Here is a 21288-nt window from a genome sequence, read left to right as displayed (position 1 = left end):
AAAATATAAAATTTTATCACTGTTTTGGGTCGTTACATAAACGTAACAAGCATTAACCCAATAAGCAAGTGATAAAAGTGAAGTGTTCTTCAACTTATTCAAACCTTCAAAGTACAGATAAAGTGTTCCAAAATTAGGTCCAAGAGTTGCTAAAAGTGAGCCACCAACTGATATTGACATATTTAGTTATAAAATCCATGCATTATCTTAATACTTTATGTTGATTTTATCTCATTTAATGAAAAAAAGATGTTTAATTAGTTTTAAAATTTCATTTTCAGCAATAAAGAGATGCTCGGAAGGAAAATGAAATGGAATTGGCGATTGGAAGCTTGGATTTTGAGGAAAGAAAGATGTTGCTGGACAACTTGACCCCTCGTCAGTGTATTGTACATATATGATGAACCGTAACTCCAATTAACGAGATTCAAAATGTTCTGAAAGCTAGACACAATTTCGGACGACTTTAATGTTTTGAGAAAATGTTGATTGTAAACGGACTCGACGAGTAGGTCAGAATGTTCCAGATTCGAAGATGCTTGCCGTATACGCAAATTATCGAAAAAACTCGTCGATTTGGTCTTAAAAACTCGACGAGTTGGGTTGATTTTTGGTAACTATAAATAGATAACATATATTCCCGAAACCCTAACACTTTTTGGAGGCTAGCTGTGATTAGTGAAGATGAGAAGGGTTCTTGGAGATTCAGTTTTTGAGATTTCAACCTAAGAGACAATTTAGAAGAGATCAAAGGCAATTAATTATTCTTCTTTTCTTAATCTTTGTTTTTAACCATGTTTGAATCATTAGATTTTGAGTTTAGTCTATTACTTGCTATAGATATGAGCTAAAAGCTTTATACTTCTGTTTGGATGAGATAATCTTATTAACATGGTTTGATTGAGTTGTTGGATTAATATTGATTTGGTTATTCATCTTGTTAAGCTTGTTAAACATCCTTATGTATTGATGATAAATATTTTATGTTAATAAGTAAGTTATTGAGTTGCATGCACATCTTCTTGATTTCTTGAATCATATAGTTTTGTTAACACAAGATTGTATGCCTAGGAATGGTGAACATGAAACTAGGATTAACTAAAAAATATGTAAATCGTGTATGAGCATGTGGGATGAACAACCATATATGAGTTGATTGAATTGAACAAATTTGATTAGCTATTATTACAAGTCTTACTTGATACGAACTGAACACTAGGAAACTTGTTAGTTTAATCAACTGGCTACTGTTTGAATTAACTTGTCTACTAAAGGATTGGTAATAGTGAACATTAACCCAATCACATTAGGAATCGGTAACCACTGACATATTGATCCATTGCCCTTGCCACAAAATCAACCATAGGAATAAGTGAATCAAATCTGAACAGAAGTCTCTTTTATCATTGAATCTAGTTGTCCTTTCTTATTCTTCTTAGTTGTTAATTTTCTTTGTTGGAGTGTTAATTGATTATTTAAGTTTCTAGTCTTGCAAAACTAGATAAACCTCCTCTTCTATTACTTGTTTATCTAGATAATATTAGCATTTATTTTAATTGTTTACTGTTCCATGTGTTTGATACCCTACTTGCTTGAACTATATTGCTAATCGATAGGTACACTGCCTTTCGTGTGTTAATTTTGTGTTTGAAGTAGTAGAATTAAAACTAGTTTGTTTAACACACATCACCAACCTTCCTCAAATAATAGCTATATGCAAAATACTGACATTACCCCCGCACAGGCCATGCTGGGCGCATGCACCTATGCGGGTAGGCCCCATGTTGATTTGGCATGTGTCATTTTATTTTTTCTGCTTGCACTACATTAGCCCACTAGCCCGATTCTTCTCTAGCAGATTATAGCCCATGAATCTTCAAGATTTCTTCAAATTCGGCTAAATTCACCTCCTTTTAATCATCCATAGTTTGAATATCCGCTCAATCAATCAAATCCATAAGCTCAAATATTGCTTCCTTATTCTTTTAATCCAAGGACCATATTTCTTCAATCTTCCATTAATCAACTAGCCCATTATTTGTATCATCTCCAAAAGAGTCACGAAGCCCATGATTCCGCTATCCTCAAGTCGAATTTGATTCCCACAATCCCTGAACATCTCCGCTGCATGCTAGTCTTTTAAAAAATATTAAATTATACCCAGAGACTAGAAAGTTTCCAATATAGACAAATGAAATAAAATATGCTAAATACACTATAAAAAGATATAAATAAAATGAACATATTAGCCAAGAAGTGCTTTGATTCCTATTTTTGGAACATGTACCTGTTAGGTACACGTCGAGTTTTATTTTGGAACCACAATATTTTTGTAAAAGTATATATATATATATATATATATATATATATATATATATATATATATATATATATATATATATATATATATGTGTGTGTGTGTGTTGAAATTTGAAAATAATTTTAATAAAAGCATCTTTAATGGTAACTTATTGAAAAAAAGTTTTTTACTATTTCAATAACCTTTAAGCATCTCCAACAGTAGTTTTTTTTTTGAAAACTTTTTAATATTTGAAATTTTTATGTTACATTTTAGGCTTTTCGTGAAGAAAGATTGCGAAGCGGGAATTCTATTCAATTTTGGAATGAAATTTAGGTCGGTCAAGAACGTCCACATTAAAGTCACTTTAATAGGATGTATCGTCTTGATGGTAATCCAAATTGTAAGGTAGGGGAGAGGTGGAATGATGGTTAATGGATGTAGCAATGGAGGGTAATCCAGATTGTAAGGTAGTCTGAGAGGTGGAATGATGGTCAATGGATGTAGCAATGGAGGTGGCCAATACGTGGTGGATGTGAGAAAGAACAACTTAAATTGTTGCTGACTTTGCTGCATTGTGTGGATATTAACGTATCCCCTGATCGATTATGATGTGGGTTGGATGCTTTGGGTGAGTTCGTGGTAAATCAAACCAGATGACACATAGATAATGTTTTACTATTGTTTCATTCTCAAGCTACTAAAGTATTACCTAAAAGAGTAAGGATTTTTGGTTGCTGTCTTACTCTTGATCGACTGCCTACTTGGTTCAATCTTTCAAAAAAATGTTGGAATTGAGTAGTATATTGTGTCCGTCTTGCGGGGTTGGGGTGAATTGATAAAACATCTCTTTTTTCTCTGTAACTAGTTGTGTCGGTTTGCTCTTGGTAGCAAAGTGGTGTGATTTAACCTTCCATATGTATACATCGATCACATAGGGGATGTCATAGGTGGCAAAGGTTGGTGATATCAAAACATATACGATTGGAAGTGGTTGAGTTAGCTACATGTTAGATGTTATGGATGTATAGGAATTGATGGTTTTTAATGGAGTAAAACTAGCATATGTTAAGATATGAAAATTTAAACATCTTCAACATCTTAGCTACCTTTTAGAGTTTGTCCATATAGGTCCATACATTAAATAATGTTTTATCCTATATTCTATTTTTATTTAGATCTTAGATGTCTTTTATTTTTCATTAGTCGATCTATTTAACGAAATAAAAAAAATAAAAAAGAAATAAAAAATATATATATTTTAGAAATGATTATATCATTTAAAAGTAATTGTTAAAATTTCAGAATTGATATATGATGTAGGAACACCAACACCCATGAATGGTAACGTACTTCCACTACTAGCTATAAAATTGGTGCAATAGCTACAGCACAATCCGAAGCTATTCCGTAGCTATAAGCGGATAGCTACGGAATTGCTACGGAAAATTGGCTGTAGCATAATGACCCGTGGCTAAATTATAGCTACGGATTAGCTACAGAATCGTTACGGAAAAGCTACGGAATATTTCATAGCTACTATAGCTACGGAATAGCTACATAATTAAATAGTTACGGATTTCCTAAGGAATAGTTACGACACTAGATAGCTACGGATCCAAATAGCTACGGAATAGCTACATAAATAAATAGCTACGGAATAGCTACGGAACTAAATAGCTACGGAAATCCGTAGCCATTCCGTAGCTAACTTCGTTTTATTTATTAAAAAAATTAAAAAATTATAAACTTCCAATTTTTTATTAAATACCATATTCAATTCAAATTTGTCCCAAATACCATATAAAATACACCAAAAATATGAAAAATTGTAACAACGAATGTAATCAAGATCATTGTATATAGCTGATGATCACAGGCTCCAACCTAGAATAAACCAATTGTAATTATTAAAAATAATAACAAGAAGAAGAAACTTAAATGTTAATAAAGGTAAAAATTGCACACATTTGTATTAAACAACATTGAATAGATAACTTACATCATGGGAGGATGTCAAAAGGGCTAAGTGTATAAAGAGCACCAAGAAACACCTGCAAACAAGTAATAAGATTCAGCAATTCCTTCAAAACTTAGCACCTAAATGCATGTAATCATAATAAACAAGTAAATGAAGAATGTTGCTATTTCTTAACTGCAACTAAAGCAATCTGCTAAGATAAGCAACAGGTCTGTCAGGATCCACCATTGCTTGAAGCAATCTCTTGACAAATAAAGGCAACTAAAGCACTTGCTGTCACAAGAAAGTCACAATCATCAGATTTCTTCAGAATTGCTTCAAGAAGAAAAAAAACTTAGGGAAAAGACGAAACTACCCCCTTCAATGTCTGGTGCCAACAGTCAAGTAACCTACCAGAATGAAACTGCAAGCACCACCAGCAAAAAGGCAATTGTACTGCCTAACATTCTTGAGAACATCATGGATCCTTGCATCCTGTTGTTGGGATAATGTTGCTTCCAGGGTCAATTTGATAATTGGATTGGAGCACATAGGTCACTCTCAAGGCTGAAATGCAGCAACGTGTTTCCAATACTCCAAAATACAACCACCTTTAGAAGGGTAAGATATGATACATAGTTGCTTAATTCGAAACACACTTATAATGTATAACTAATGAAAGACTCGACAGATGTTTGAACACCATTTTTAGTTAAACTGATCATGGAAGCAACTACACCAAATGCCTATTATAAACCATGTTAACAAAAAAAACATGAAAATAGATTTAAGGAAAACTTAGAACATACCTGTGAGTCTCGACACACGGAGAACAAACGACGTTGATCGGTGGTGGATTCTCCGGTGGCGACTACTCCCTCGGACGACGACTGGCATTTACTCGCTCTTGAAGTAACAAGTACCTCCCTTACCCTGAATCTGGAAATCGCTATTTTTCTGTTAGCTCATTTTTTGTTGAATTCATTTGTGACTTGGAGAACTTGTGATTTGAATTCGAAGAACGATTTTAAGTTGTTTTGAGTTTGCTTTCTGTTGTTTAAGATCAAATGTACAGTTAGATGCTGAAACTCTCAATTTCGACTTAGAGCCCTATTTTAAAATCGTGAATTGTTGTATGATTAGGAAATTGAAGTCGCGAGTTACGATTAGGGTTCGCTAGCCACATTAAACTTTATCATAAGTATTTCAACTGGAATAATTGGGGAATAATTTGTAAGATGAATTCGATTGAGTCGAATGATAAAAATATATATTACAGAAAAAATGAATTTTACCAATTGAGCAGGTTTGGGCGGTGATTGAGCATGGTTAGTCGTCGATTGAGCAGGTTTGAACCTTTGACTGAGCCTACTGACTGAACAAAACGATGACATGAGCGATTGAAGCTTCAATTGAAGAAAACGATTGAAGCCTGCTATGGTATTTATGGTTAATCGGTAACGACATAAGGGGAGTGATTCAAGCGGCGCTGGCGGAGGAGCAGGGCTGAAGAACGGCGGCAGTGGCGGAAGGTTGTGTCGCTGGCGGAACCGGTGGACGCAAAAGAGAACGCCGATCACGAAGATGAGCAGAGGTAAGCGGGAACCAAAAAAAAAATTGTGAGGATCGAACTCGGGACACGGACATAAGTATGGAGCAATACATTGGATATTAAACCATTCGGCCGGGCATGGCACATCCGATTATAAGAGCTCCATAAAATCATTTATACAATACTAATCTCCTTTCATTTCCTTTATTATCATTATTTTCATAATTATTATTATTATTATTATTATCTCCATAATTATTATTATTATTATTATTATTATTATTATCATAATTATTATTATTATTATAAACATACTATAACATCCCCAATTTCGAGCCCAAAATTTCATATTTGATTGAACAATTCATAAAACAAATTATAGAAAACATCTTCAAGTTCCCCCATCATACCACATACCATATAATAAACATACTGTCAGGCAGTTCTGGGGTGCCTGATCTACCCATGTCAATCAATTATGGGGTGCTCGACTTACCCTGTCGGTTTATCTCAACCAAACCTGGGGACTAGTCTCTTAACTACCACTATCACATAATAACATGTTATAATCATACTGCTAGGCATGCATGGGTACTGACTACCCCTTCAATATCTTTCAACCGGTATGATGGTGATGATGATGGTGATGGTGTGATGGTGATGATGATGGTGATGGTGTGATGGTGATGGTGATGGTGATGGTGATGGTGATGGTGATGGTGATGGTGATGGTTATGGTGATGGTGGTGGTGGTGGCGGTGATGGTGATGGTGATGGTGATGGTGATGATGGTGATGGTGATGATGATGGTGATGGTGTGATGGTGATGGTGATGGTGATGGTGATGGTGATGGTGGTGGTGGTGGTGGTGGTGATGGTGATGTTGATGGCAATGGCGATGGCGATGGTGATGTTGATGGTGATGGTGATGGTGATGATGATGATGGTGATGGTGATGGTGATGGTGATGGTGGGATGGTGATGATGATGATGATGGTGATGATGATGATGATGATGGTGAATCAAAAATAAGAAAAATCTGTAGCAAATCCGTAGCTAATTAGCTACGGAATTCTAACGGAAAGCATATTCCGTAGCTAATCTGTAGATAATTACCTACGGATTAGCTACGGAATATGCTTTCCGTTAGAATTCCGTAGCTAATTAGCTATGGATTTGCTACGGAATTTTCTTATTTTTCATTTTTTCGAGCACCAAACTTCGTTTTTTTCGCTCCGTTTTTTTTCACACCTCTATTATACATGATTATCCATATTTTCACCAATTTATAGCTATTAATATCATTTATAAAGTCGTGTGCACATACGGTATCCATTGCTCGTTTAGTGGTTTAACACTATAATGCTTATGAATACGTTCATATACATCTCACAAACACGTATATATACACATATACACGTACACATATACCACAACTCATTCATGTATATATATATATATATATATATATATATATATATATATATATATATATATATATATATATATATATACAAACATAATCCATTAGAAGTTGGTGAAAAGTATAGGCATTACAATGTTAAACTGTGAAACGAGTACATGATCCCGAAAGGGCACACGACTTTATGAACGATATTAATAGCTATAGGTTGGTGAAAATATAGATAATCATGTATAGTAGAGGTGTGAAAAAAAACGAAGCGAAAAAAACAATGTTTTGTGCCCGAAAAATCAAAAATAAGAAAAATCTGTAGCTAATCCGTAGCTACTTAGCTACGGATTAGCTACGAAATTCTAACGGAAAGCATACTCCGTAGCTAATCCGTAGGTAAATAGTATATGTAGGTATCCCGTAGCCATTCCGTAGCTAATTAGCTACGGAATAGCTACGGATTAGCATCTGTAGCTATTCCGTAGCTAATCCGTTGCTAATTAGCTACGGAATAGTTAGTAGCTATTCCGTTACTAAATTAGGGCATCCCATTCTGTAGCTGATCGGTAGCAATTCCGTAGCTAATTAGCTACGGAAATTTTCCGTAGCTATTTTCCGTAGGAAAACCCCATGTTTTCTAGTAGTGTTCAAAACCATAGACGGGAATAACAACAAACTTTGAAATTTAAGCAATGTGGGTTGCGACTGAAGGCGTAAGTAACAATAGAATTGAGCTTTTAAGACCCGCTGATTAACTTCATTTCACTATGAACAGAAACAAACACATGCATGAAGGAAATGAAAGCTATTACAGACCCAATTAACACCACAACCATGTTTGCACATGAGTAACACAAACACCCATCAAACTCACGCCATCTGAACTGGACCCCCAACCCACCAGTCAAAAGAACTTTAACTAGGCTAACTAACACAATGTTTGAGAATGTGAAACACATGTTGTAGAAAGTGGAGAATGTGAAACACACGTTGTAGATATTAATATTGATGAAGATGGCTCTAACAGAAGGAACACAATGATTCGTAAGTAAGGAATGGGGAATGAGGAATGAGTTTAATTGAAGGTTATTTGTCCAATAAAGAAAGGGAACAAAATGTCCAAAAGTTTGAATTACTTTTGCTATTGGTTTTGTACTTTTTATCCTATTTAATGCACAGCAAGTAAGGAATATTTTTCATTAAAGGTATTTTAACTATTTGAAAAACACTCCAATATACTTAGTTTTTAATAATTCACAGGAATAGGTTAACTAACGGTTTTAATTTGCCAAATAAAATAATGTATCGAAGTAGGCCAGATTGTTTTTTGGTTAAACAAAGAGTACTTTCGATGAGTAATTAAGGTTTTGATTTCTAGAATGGAATATGTTTAGAAGAGTAATCCAAGGCTTTAGCTTAAAATAAATCAAAAATAAATAAATAAATAAAAACTATGATTAGTTTTACGCTTAATGTTAGGTATATAACAAACTCATATTAACTTTATGTGTGTAGCCACGGCCTACATTTACTGTATGACACGTTACAAAATCAAATAGTTATATTGATCTATGGTTCCCGTGAGTGAACCACATAACAAACCACATCCATCAGATTTTGCCACATGAAATCACAACCATTTAAATTACCTATTTAAAATTATAAAATAGTTTTAAATTTTAAATTTCAGATTTTAACATACCGTGTGTTGGCAGTTTTATTACAGTACTGGAGAAGCTTTCAGTTGATGTTACTTCTTTAATTCCCAAGTCTTAAAATTTCCACACAGCTGAAGAACCGGTATTACTAGAGTTAAAGTACTGGTCACAATAAAGAAGCAATTCACGAAGAAGGTAACCCCATTATTATGAGGTGTTGTATCTTATTAATGTGTTTTTCTTTAACCACATTCACTCTATATATTTTCATGTAAATTTTCGTCTAACAGATCCATGATCCACTACAGTGGAAATTAAGCTAGCTGTCTGAATGGAAAAAGCCGATATTGAGTTAGAAGGAAAAGATATCATTGGGCATACTGTCAAATTTCTAGTTGATTGTAAAGAAAATGGAGAGATTTTGGACAATCAAGTTCCACCATCAATTTACATTGTTCCTAGTGCGTTCCGAGATCTCAGCCCAAGTTCTTTTAATCCTAGGGTGGTCTCTATTGGACCTCTTCATAAACAAGATGAAAATTTGAAAGGATTTGAAGTTCAAAAAAAGAGTTATTTACACAATTTGTTGCAACGCTGTGTTCCAAAGCAAACTTTGCAAGATGAACATAGTGTTGCAATTAAGCAAATGCTGCAAGAATGTGCAGAGAAGGTGACTCGTTCAATACAAAGAATCAAGGCCTCTTATGGAGGATTGACAACCTGTAGCGATTTTGAGCTTGCTGAGATGATGGTAATAGATGGTTGTTTCATACTTGAGTTTGGTGCGCGTCTTTTAGAGTTATCATCTAAGAGTAACAAATTGATTACTCAATCGATAATGTTTGACTTGATGCTGATAGAAAACCAAATCCCGTTTTTTGTTCTTGAAAACATCTTTGAGTGTACTCTTTTGAAATCCATACCAAATGCCTCTCTTACCACATATATCCAAGAAATTCTAAAATATTATTCCTACATCTTTGTAGGAAATCTTGTAGCACCCAATGTCAGCTCAGATTCCACTCATGATCATCTTCTTGGCTTATTACACAAAAATTACCAGCCTTCGAAACCGATACAAGCAATGTTTTTACCAGATCCAAAAGGCCACTCGGCCATGGATTTGTATAGGGCAGGGATAAACTTCAAGCCTAATGAAGATCAAGATTGGGGACTGGCCATGAAACTAGAAGTGCCCTCACCTTTGTTTTCATGGATTCCAATTTTTATGGCAATTCCCCAAATTCCATGGCTCCAATGGCCTACTCTGAAGATGCCCATAATGCGTATAAATGATTCGACTGAATTGATTTTAAGGAACCTCATTATATATGAGCAGTTTTCTAATGTTGGGAAATATATTACATCATATGTCTGTGCCATGGATTTGCTAATCGATACTCCACAGGATGTTGCTCGTTTGGTAAAATCTAAAGTTCTTATCAATCATTTAGGTTCGAATGACCATGCTGCAAATATGATAAACAACATTTGCAAAGAAGTTCTGCTCTTAGAATTTGTTTACCATGAACAATGGAAAGATTTAGATGCCTACTACAATAGATACTGGCCCTATACTATTTCAGGGTTGAGGCGTACGTATTTCAAGAATCCCTGGAATATCATTGCTCTAATTGCTGCATTCGTCCTGTTTGCTCTTACCGTGGTTCAGACCATCTTTACTGTCAACCCCAAATAATCCAACAATTACATTTTAAGTGCTTTTTCATCTTTTGGTTGTTCACGCTTTTACTTGTACCTATTTATTTTTCTGTAATAAGTCTCCCATATTCAACATGCATAAGTTTGATATATGTATGACATTACGCTGCTGACTTTCATTACTTTATTTTGAAACTGTCTGGTTAAACATTCCGGACTTCAATATATGAACCTTTACGGATGCAAAAAAATATTCAATTGCTACAAAACAATCTTAATGTGATTTGTACCTTAGGCTAAATAAGTGGGCTTTCCTAATGGGGTAAAACCAAGAGAAACTCAACAAATCTCCCCCCCTTTTTTCCTATGAGAAGACTTTGCCATCTTGACGATCATACAATATATCATCAACTTCTCACTTGCTAAAGCCATACTCAACATATGAGAACCATTATCATCATCATTGGTATGAACTCTCACAAGCTCAAGCAACTTGTCTTCAAGAGCATCTCTAATTCTATGATACCTAACTTTGATATGCTTTGTTCTTTAACATAGAATTATTAGCAAGGTGAATGGCACTTTGATTTTCTCATAGAACCATGTAGCATTTTTTCATAAAGCCAAGCTCTTGCATAAATCTTTTCAGCCACAAAAACACGCTTTTGTTGTTGTTATATACTCAGCCTCAATTGTGCACAAACAACATACATTTGCAATCTTGATTGCCATGACACAACTCCCATACAAAGGTCATCAAATATCCAAAAATGGATTTCATGTTGTTCTTATTTCTTGACGCATCTGAAAATGTATAACCCACAAACATAGGCGTTCCATTTCCAAATGTTATACCGAATTTGGAAATAACCCAATTATATATATATATATATATATATATATATATATATATATATATATATATATATATATATATATATATATATTGAAATCCACTTAACTACTTATGAATGCTTCTTACCTGGATTTGATAGAAACCGACTAACAACACCAATTGCATGGGCAATATGAGGCCTTGTATATACCATGGAAAATATCAAACTTCCAATGATTGATGAATATGGTACTATATCCATCTCTTCGATCTCTTTCTTAGTAGAAGGGGAATCTCTATCAGTTAGCTTAAAATTGATAGTTAAAGGTGAACTAACCACTTTATCTTTGCCCATGTTGAACCTAGAAAGCAAATTCTCAGAGTATTGCACATGTGATATATGCACTTCATTGATGCTTTCACTATAGTAATCTTAATGCCAAGAATTTGTTTTGCTGGCCCTAAGTACATCTTAGGAAAAGATTTTCTCAACTCTTTCTTCGGCTGGATAATACTCATCGCATCCTTGCCACCAATCAACATGTCATCAATATAAAGCAATAAAATGATGAAATCATCATCACCAAACCACTAGCATAAAATGCAGTGTTCTAAAGTAGTCTTGTGGTAACCTTGCTCACCCATGACTAACTTAAATTTCTTTTACACTATCTTGGTGCTTACTTCAACCCATAAATACTTGTATGATATTTACAAACATACTCTTCTTTTTCCTTAACCAGAAAACCTTTAGGTTACTCCATATTAATTTGCTTGTCTAATTCACTATGCAGGAAAGTTATCCTGACATCAATCTACTCAACTTCAAGATCAATGCTAGCAGCTAAACCAATAATAATCTTAATGGAACCCATCTTCACGACTAGATAGAAAATCTAATCAAAATTTAAACAATTTCTTTTACTGAACCCTTTTATCACCAATCTAGCCTTGTACATAAGTTATGAGGTATGTTCTTCAATATTCACTTTTTAAACCCACTTGTTCTTCATAGATCTCTTGTATTTAGGAAACTTCACCAACTTAGAGGTATTTTTTCATGCAATGAATTCCTTTCATCTTGCATAGCTTCAACCCACTTTCTTTTATGTTCATCTTCCATGTCGCGGTGTTCATCTAGATGGACCAGTTTGATCTAATCCAATCTAATGAAACCAAATTGACTTCGATTTAAAACCTAGAACTGAATAGTCAAAACTAATTTCAAATCCAATCTGATCTGATGTAACACCTACAAAAATCAAGCCAATTTAAAAAAATTTCAACCATTCAAAACCATTAAGTTATTAAAAAGTGTTTTCAAAATAGTTTAAACATCACAGTATCCCAGAAATCATAAGTCCAAAATGCGAGGATGTGTACGATCACGCCTTCACCTTTCCAATGCATCAGAAGCACCTGAAACAACAAATTGAGACTGTAAGCACAAAGCTTAGTGAGTTCCCCTAAAGTACCAACACACAAACAATAGCACATATACAAATAACAACATGTATTGGGTCTACAGTTAAAAGACTAGATTACCCCTGAGCCCAAAACATAAGTCTGGTTTGCCCGCTGGGCCCATAGCTTATGTCTAGCTTACTCCCGGTCTACACTACGAGTTAGGCATTCCCTACTCGGCCCTCAACTCATATATGGAATGCCCATGAGCCCTCAGTATGAGTCAGGCATGCCCTTCCTGGCCCTCATCTCATATATGGATTTCTCCAATACCCTCAAGCCCTCAGTACGAGTCTGGCATACCACCCGGTCCTCAGCTCGTATCTGGAATGCTAATGATGTTGGATTAGTGTCTAAGTCCATAACTATTTTGGTATGTACTTGACCCGATGGTGCATGGTCCTTTTGGGTTGCCTTCACCAAAGCAACTTGATTGGAGAAATAAATAGAGAGAGAGGTTATTATGATTTATTAATATGTTATAAGAATAATATATTAAAGGAAAAATCATATTTGTTTAATTAATATTGGTCAATAATTAATTAAGAATTAATTTTGTGATCAAGTGTAATTAATTAAACTAGAGGGGCTGAATTGTAATTATGTGATAGTTACAAAATAAGGTAAGGATTATCTTATATATATATATATATATATATATATATATATATATATATATATATATATATATATATATATATATATATATATAGGGTGAACGAATTTAAGGTGATAATGCCTTAGAATTCGACTAGGATAAGGTTTCTAAGACTTATCTTATGGTTGCTTGGTGGACAAGCAACTAGATAAGGATAAGGACTAAAACCCTAATCTTTACACCTATATAAACCCTCTAAGGCTTATGAATTCGGCCAACCCTTCCCAATAGGTCCTAAGGACGAATTCTAACCTCCCTCCTCTCTCTTTATACCTTCTCCATTTGCTCTTGGTGTTTGTAAGCCATTAGAGGAGTGACACTTGTGACTCTCAGCTTTCCAAGGTCAATTCAAGGAGGAATTGGATTGTTATTGCTATATAACAATCAAGGTATGTTCTTAAACCTAATTACATGTGAATTCTGATTTCCATATGCTAGAATTAGGGTTTATAGTCTTGGATTCAAAGTATGTACAATAGAGAAACCTAGATCCAAGCTTTAGGGTTTGTATGAGCACATAGGATGTCTTATGACCAAAACCCATCAGTGGTATCAGAGCCATGATTGGTTTCTATTGTATTGATGCTTGATGTAACTGAAAATCGTGTTTTGGCCTCACTGTTCGACCTGACTCGGCGAGTCAGCCCTACTCGGCGAGTTCCAGAGGGTGACTCGGCGAGTCGGTGCGTCAGATAGTGCTTATCTCGGGATTTCTTGCTGTTTTTGCATTGGGATAATTACCTTATCATGTTAGATTAATATTAATCCGATTATATGATATATTTGACTATATTTTTAATCTAATTGAAGATATTTATCAATTAATAAGATAATTGTTTCCTTATAAGATAATTGATTAATTATTTTAAGTAAATTGATAAATTATTTTGCAAGAAATCATCAAATATGGATAATTATGTGATTAAATGTTAATTTGAATTATTTGTTATTTGATCCTTGTTGTTGTGAAAAGTTTCATATTTTTCCCTTTAGGTTTTATAGTTTAAATTTGAACCCAAAAGTTTTGTAGTTTTGAAATTTAAATAGTTAAAACACTAATGTTTTGAAAAAGGTTTCAAAACTTGCCCTCAAGTTTTGGAATTTAAATTTTGATTAAATAGTTTAATTTTGATGTATATTTAAATTCTAAAACCTAATGTGTTGAAATGTTTCAAAACTTGCCCTCAAGTTTTGGAATTTAAAAGTTGATTAAAAGTTTAATTAGGAATGTTAAATTCTAAAACTCAAGTATAGTTTTGAAAAAGTTCAAATCACACCCTTATGGTTTTATTAACTAATTAAGGTGTTTAATTAAAGAGGTTTAATAAATCCATAAAAGTTTAGGTTTACAATTTAAGTGAATTAAAAGTATAATTGTTAAATTGAACCACCTAATATTTTAAAAGTGTAAAATACACCCTATACTATATATAACATTAAAGGTCTAACATTATATATATGTATGAGTAAAAGTCAGTCTTACCGTTAGTAGGCCTCATTCACGAAGCTGGTCTATAAGGGGTGTTTAAGGAAATTGCCTATAAAATGGCGATTGAATGGGTATCCACTCTTACCCACCGCACTCTTGACTAGTGGAGGGTCGTTAGCCGAACGGGTAGGATAGGACGAAACCTTCCATTATAAGTATAATGAAATATAAAAGTAACTAAATGTTTTCATAAAATTCCCAATCTTAGTTACTTATGCAAAAGTGAATTGATGCAATTCCATGAAATTACACTTTGTGCCCTTGCGAAGACGTTAGTGGAGCGTGTGTGGTTTACCGGCACACTAAATGGCTCTAAGCAAAGGTAGCAAAGGGTGACTCAATGTTTGTCATAGTTCAGTGGAGCGTGTGTGGTTTACCGGCACATAGAATAGGTGACTGTAACATGTGAGGGCACCATGTAAGTTTGCATGGTTATTCACACCCGCTTTGTGATCCTCGGCATCCCAGTCACAAACTAGAGGGGCATATCGAGATTTAAACATGCCATTGAAATGTTCAATGAATCTCAAAGGATCTAGGAGTTTTCATAGATTTAAAACTTAAATTTCTTTTTCGTTTTTCGTGGTGGAAATTAGTGAATCGTCATTCACTTACCTTCAAATATTCTGCAATTAGGGTTACGGCATCCCTCTCCCGAGTTGTAGAATATTGTGTTGGGTCCTAGCCTTAGTATTTCATTTGGGTGATTTACTAAGGACTCAATCAATCAACTAACTTGAATTTGTTTTTCTCCCGTTTTGTAGATGTCAAAGTTCGACAACTATGGTCTTCCCAAATTCCGTGGAACAAGTATTCCACATGAAGATGGTATTCCACGATTTAATCGAGGAACGAGAAATCATGCTTCACTTCCTCCTCCTCCTCCTATTGTTCTCCCTAACCCATAAGATCGAAGAATTGAAAGGTTCAATATCACTAAAGCCCTATTGGAAATGAAACATGAAGATGGTAAACCCATGTGTGCCCACGTTCTAGGGATGAAGTTGCACATTGATAGACTAAGAATGTTGGGATCCATTGTCTGTGAGGATATAGCTGTTGATTGGGTTCTTCAGTCACTTCCCAACTCGTATAGTGAGTTCGTAAGAGAGTAATATATGATGAACCGCAACGTGACCCTTATAGATCTCACCTATATGCTTATTGTTGCCGAATCAGCAATGGTTTGGCTCAATAGAAAAGCAAAGTTGATTGGTGAATCTGCCTTCAAGACCTCTACGGATATAGACAATGGCAACGAAAGACATGCTATGATTGAAAAGTTTGATCATAAGAGAAAGGCACTGTCTGAAGTAGTTCCATGTCACATTCCAAAAGAGTCAATTTGCTTTCATTGCCAAGAGAAAGGGTATTGGAGACGAAGCTGCCCCATTTATCTAAGAGATGGGAGAGTCAAAACGTATGGCTTTGCTTTAGGTAAAATCCATTGACTAACTCTTTTAAGCTTCTATTCTAGATTCTTAATACATAATGTGATAAGATTACAATTGATGTTTTGAAGGATCAAAGAAAAGAAAGGAAGCTTAAGGGAAGTAGTGAGCAAAATCTAACCGTGAAGGATTTCGATCGCATTTCTCGAAGATTAGATTCTTGAGCTACTACTTAGAGTTAGAATTAGATTGCTAAGAAAGATGTATTAGCATAAGTTTTTCAATGAATTGCATTGTAAGGACAAATTTTTCTGCAATAAAATAAATTTTGATTTTAAATTTTATTTATTTATCCTTGCAAAGGCATGTATGAAAAATTGATGTTAAAATGTTTCTATAATGGATTTGGTTCTTATTATGTTATTTATGGAAAGTCGAGAATTTACCAAATAGGGAGAGTTTCTCATCGCCCAAGTTTCAATTGGACAGAAATTTGGAATCACGCAACTTGGTTGCACGATGAATGAGAAATTTCATATTTGAAAATTAGACTAATTCGTTGACAAGGTGTCAAGTGAAGGACTAGGAGATCGAGTACACAAAGTTGTGTGTTGATCAAGTTCACCATAAAGAGTAACAAAGATATTCGTCATGATTTACTAAAGGCTTAGTAAATATGATTATACTTACAAGATTAAGTGTAATTCTGAATTGATTAAAGGATTTAGATCAATAGCAGAACGAATAAGAAGAATCAAGTAGGCAGAAAGATAAAAGTTTCTCCATTCTAAGAAGAAGGGAGAGTACCTTTTATGTTTTATGATAGGTCTTAATGATTAAGAACCACATCTCAATTGATCCTCTAAGTGAGTCTTAGTACAATTGTATGTTTAAGAAGAGGAATCAAGAATTGAAGAAATGGTTAAATCAAAAAGTCAATCATACTTCGTTCCAATAACAAGTCTTAAAGTTAAGATTGTGACATTGAGTGAAAAGTATTAAGAAGGTTTAAAACATTCATTAAATGTGGTAAATTGTGATGTCTTAGATAAGACAAAGACCAACTAGGACCAATTTATGAAGAGTTTTGATAAAAGCTACACTAACTCTTGAATATTTATTTATCAATAAATGTTTTGACAAGAGAATTTTATATGTCAAGGAGTCAGTGGGAGTCTTAATGGTCTTGAAAAGTTTCAAGAACAAATCAAATAAACCTTATCAATCATCGCTAGCACACGAGTTGAGGTTTACAACCTATCGTGTTGACATTATTTTGATTCTGTGCCAATCCAATCGAGTTAATTATGCATGTGAGTTCTATGAGTACTCATTTTGAACGCATAAAAGGCAAATCACCTTAATCAATGAAAGGTACATTGATAGGAAAGGGTGAGCTGCTTAACTACTTGGAAGACATGGTGGGCAGCTGTGCTACCATAAGGCAAGAAATCAAGATTAAGAAAGTTCGCTCCATATGAGTTTGAATTTGTCGTAAACTTGGTTTTAACAAATTCACATGGATAGGAACATATACACCGTTTAAATCTAAGTGTCATAAGATTTCCTCCTTCATGAAAATGATTGTGAGGAAATGCTTTCACTAAGAAAGATTTTAAGAAGATAGTGATTGTAAAATTGCATTCTCGAATTCGATTATGGTTACGGTATCCCTTTCCATAATTTGAATTGTGAGGTTTGGCAATTAGTCTTAATTGTTTAGACACACATATTAACTATCAAAGGCAAATGTGTATAAGTTCAAGAAACCTTGATAAAAGATTATCAAAGCACTAAGAATTAGAAACATGAACTTAAGAAATTCAATAAGCATTGTTTTCTGAAAGTTAAGATGTTTATGAATACATGTCGAAGCTAGTGTGTGACATCCCCATTTTCACGGCCAGAAAAGACCGATGTTGTTTATGCTTTATAAAAATCAGAGTACTTCATTTTATAAAAATGTTGCAGAATTTGTTCCCAGAAAAACATGGTAAATACGTTATTAAAACATTTTCGAAGAAACGTATTTATTTCATTTTAAAACATTTGGGATGTCATCGTTAATACAGAAACATAAGCATAAACAGAACTTACAATTATTTACACTAGTGATCTACATCTCTTTAAATCTCTCAGTGTAATGTCACTTCATATCAACACCTGTGATATAAATAAACTGAGTGGGTCAGGTTGGGAAACCTGGTGAGTACATAGGGTTTTCAACCCACAATAATATAATTATTATGTTTAAACAATCAAACAATCAACCCAATTACCCATCCCCATTATCTTCTTTATTCTTAAGGATCTACCCTAAGAATCAGCTATTTCTCATTCATTCATTCCTAAGGATCATCCTAAGGAAACAACATGAAGTCCATTGTTGCCAATGACACATTGGTCAAGCGCAGCTGCTAATATTGTCACTTAGGCTCAGCTGCCAGAATTAGGACATTTTCTATGAGGCGCTTCTGCCGGTATTGACCTTTAAACACTACTGTCATGGTCATAAGGCTCCCTATTAGGCGCAGCTGCCGATACTATCCTTGGAGCGCAGCTGCTAGGACGTTTACCGTAGATCTAAATCATCTACGGGTTGTGGCGCAGCTGCCAGTGCTCATCTATAGGGTACTAGGTCCACTGCTGCCAATGTATACCTATAGGGCACTAGGTCCGTACTACTAATGTTCCTCTATTTCAGCTTTTATCCATCATCATTCATCTACCCATGTTTTACCCAACATATCTTGTAGATATAAAATACTTTATACAGTTTACATCATTTAAAACATGTATAAAAATCTTTCACCAGCATAGACAGCAAGTATTTAGACAATATGCACACATAGCACGTAAATTTATAATAAAATACTTCATATCTATGTGTAAGATGAAAGTAACTATGCACTCACTTGAAAGGTGGTGAGTCGACACTCGGACAGCACTTCGTTACTCTTAAAACAATTATCCCTTGACGAAACCTAGTATCATTACCACTAGAGTTTAGTCTAACGCTTGACGAGACTAATTTAATAGTCTAGCTATTATTACTATTATATAAGCGTTAAATAACACTCAATATAACTCATAATAATAGCCTAAATAATTATTTTAAGGTTCTAACAATGTTACTATAATTAAATAAAATCTATATTAAATATACTATAGGCGTAGCTCACTTACAGCGGGTTTTTATTAAAAACCGGACTTCGCTGGAGCAGCGTTTCCGAGCCGAAAGCTTTTCTTCTCGGAGCCATCGGGCGCACCGGGGCTTTCTTCTCGTGATAGGGAGGTTCCCTAGACTTGGGAGGGGTTTAGGGAGGTTAGAGAGAAGTTAGAGAGAGAAAGAAAGGCTTATGGTGTGAAGAAAATATGAGGAGTTCACCCTTGTATTTATAGGAGTTTTATAGTAAAGTAGTCTCTAAGCTTCGTCCGTAACTTTTGCATACGAGCTCCATTTTTGTCTGTCTTTTTACCGTTGAGTTCCTATTAATGAGATCTTCAACTTTCATTTAGAACTCGTTGGCTAATTCTCATTCTATCTCGGATTTACAAAACTGTATCGAATTCGCCGCGCTCGAAAAGTAGGGACTAAGCTTCGTCCATAACTTTCGCATACGAGCTCCATTTTTGTCTGTCTTTTTACTGTTGAGTTCCTAGTAGTGAGATCTTCAACTCTCATTTAGACCTCGTTGGCTAATTCTCATTCTATCTCGGATTTATAAAACTGTATCGAATTCGCCGCGCTCGAAAAGTAGGGACTAAGCTTCGTCCATAACTTTTGCATACGAGCTCTATTATCGACGTTCTTTATATCCACGCGTTGGTATTTACGAGTACTACAACTTTCATTTAGATCCCGTCGGCTAAAAATCGACCGATCTAAAATTCAGATTTCGGGCTGTGCACTACTATGCTAAATCTTAGAAAAATCATAACTTCCTCATACGAAGTCAGATTTGGGCGTTCTTTTTATCGATGTTCTTAGTTTAACATATTCTACGACTTTAGTTTAGATCGCTAAGGCTAAATCTCGCTCTATCGTAAATTCACTATTTACGCTTCCTGGTATCGTGCCGGTTCCGTCGCGAAACTTCAACGGGTCATAACTTCTTCGTTATAACTCGGTTTTCGGCGTTCTTTATATGTACGAAAACCTTGTAACATACTCTAAAACTTGGTTAAGATTATTTATTCAAAATAATCTTTTGTCGAAAAGTCGTTTTCGACCCCTATTGCCTCTAATTTGACTAGCCCAGATTTGCGGGCATTACATAGTGGGAGCATAAGTGTTATGTTTTATAATAATCATCAAGATAGTGGGAGCATAAAAGTTATGATTATATGATTATTAAGGAAAGTATTGCAAGGTTAGCAATATTAATTATAGAAAACAAGAGTCATACTTTGCAAAGTCACAATAGTTGAAGAGTTGTTTTGTTATAATTAAGGGAGAGAATATTATGCTTCATTTCAAATCTAAAGGTTTAGGTTGAGAAATGTTAATAAAATTTAGTCAAAGGTACAAAGTGTGTTCTTAAAATTTCGATTATGATTACGGCATCCCTCTTCACTATTCGAATTTTGAGAACATAGCAAATAAAACATTATGCGTCGTGTCCCATACGCTTCGGGTATAGGATCGATTGCAAATGCTTTAATGTTTGACCATTCTAAAATTTTCCAAATGTCTAGCGCATTTAGAGGGAAAAAGGACAAGAATTGGTTTTGATTAAAATAATTAAACAACTATCAAAGGACAATCCAAGTTCGACGAGGATTAGTCGCTTGTGAGTAGTTGGAAGTATAGTATTGGAAAATATGGAAATGTTTCCATATTGGATGGACCATATCGACATCATTATGAATAGATAAGATTCTATTAAGAATGAGTTTTCATATG

At 34.5% G+C, this 21288-nt stretch overlaps 1 protein-coding gene and 1 long non-coding RNA gene across 4 annotated transcripts; one reads left to right on the top strand and one right to left on the bottom strand.

Annotated features, from left to right (window-relative positions):
* Positions 1–4041: 4041 nt before the first annotated feature.
* LOC111880617 (uncharacterized) lies at positions 4042–5931 on the bottom strand. Of its 3 annotated transcripts, XR_008225121.1 has the most exons (5): positions 5555–5930; positions 5069–5198; positions 4456–4870; positions 4302–4353; positions 4042–4186 (listed from the first exon to the last, which is right to left on the bottom strand). It is a non-coding gene; the product is annotated as an uncharacterized LOC111880617 (long non-coding RNA). The 3 variants fall into 3 exon arrangements; XR_008225122.1 differs by having other exon boundaries at positions 4456–5309; positions 5555–5931; XR_008225120.1 differs by having other exon boundaries at positions 4456–5198; positions 5555–5931.
* A 2971-nt stretch (positions 5932–8902) lies between these two features.
* Positions 8903–10776, top strand: LOC111880740 (putative UPF0481 protein At3g02645). The gene is made up of 2 exons (XM_023877155.3): positions 8903–9078; positions 9174–10776. The coding sequence occupies exon 2, from the start codon at positions 9215–9217 to the stop codon at positions 10580–10582; it is 1368 nt and encodes a 455-aa protein (XP_023732923.1). The 5' UTR covers positions 8903–9078; positions 9174–9214; the 3' UTR covers positions 10583–10776.
* Positions 10777–21288: the final 10512 nt, after the last annotated feature.

This window comes from Lactuca sativa, chromosome 7 (genome assembly GCF_002870075.4).
Source record: "Lactuca sativa cultivar Salinas chromosome 7, Lsat_Salinas_v11, whole genome shotgun sequence".
In the NCBI taxonomy this organism is placed as follows: domain Eukaryota; kingdom Viridiplantae; phylum Streptophyta; class Magnoliopsida; order Asterales; family Asteraceae; genus Lactuca; species Lactuca sativa.
This window is presented reverse-complemented; position numbering and strand designations above follow the sequence as displayed.

Bases quoted from the DNA above. Each gene is read 5' to 3' on its own strand.
- LOC111880740 (XM_023877155.3), top strand. From the start codon at position 9,215: ATGGAAAAAGCCGATATTGAGTTAGAAGGAAAAGATATCATTGGGCAT.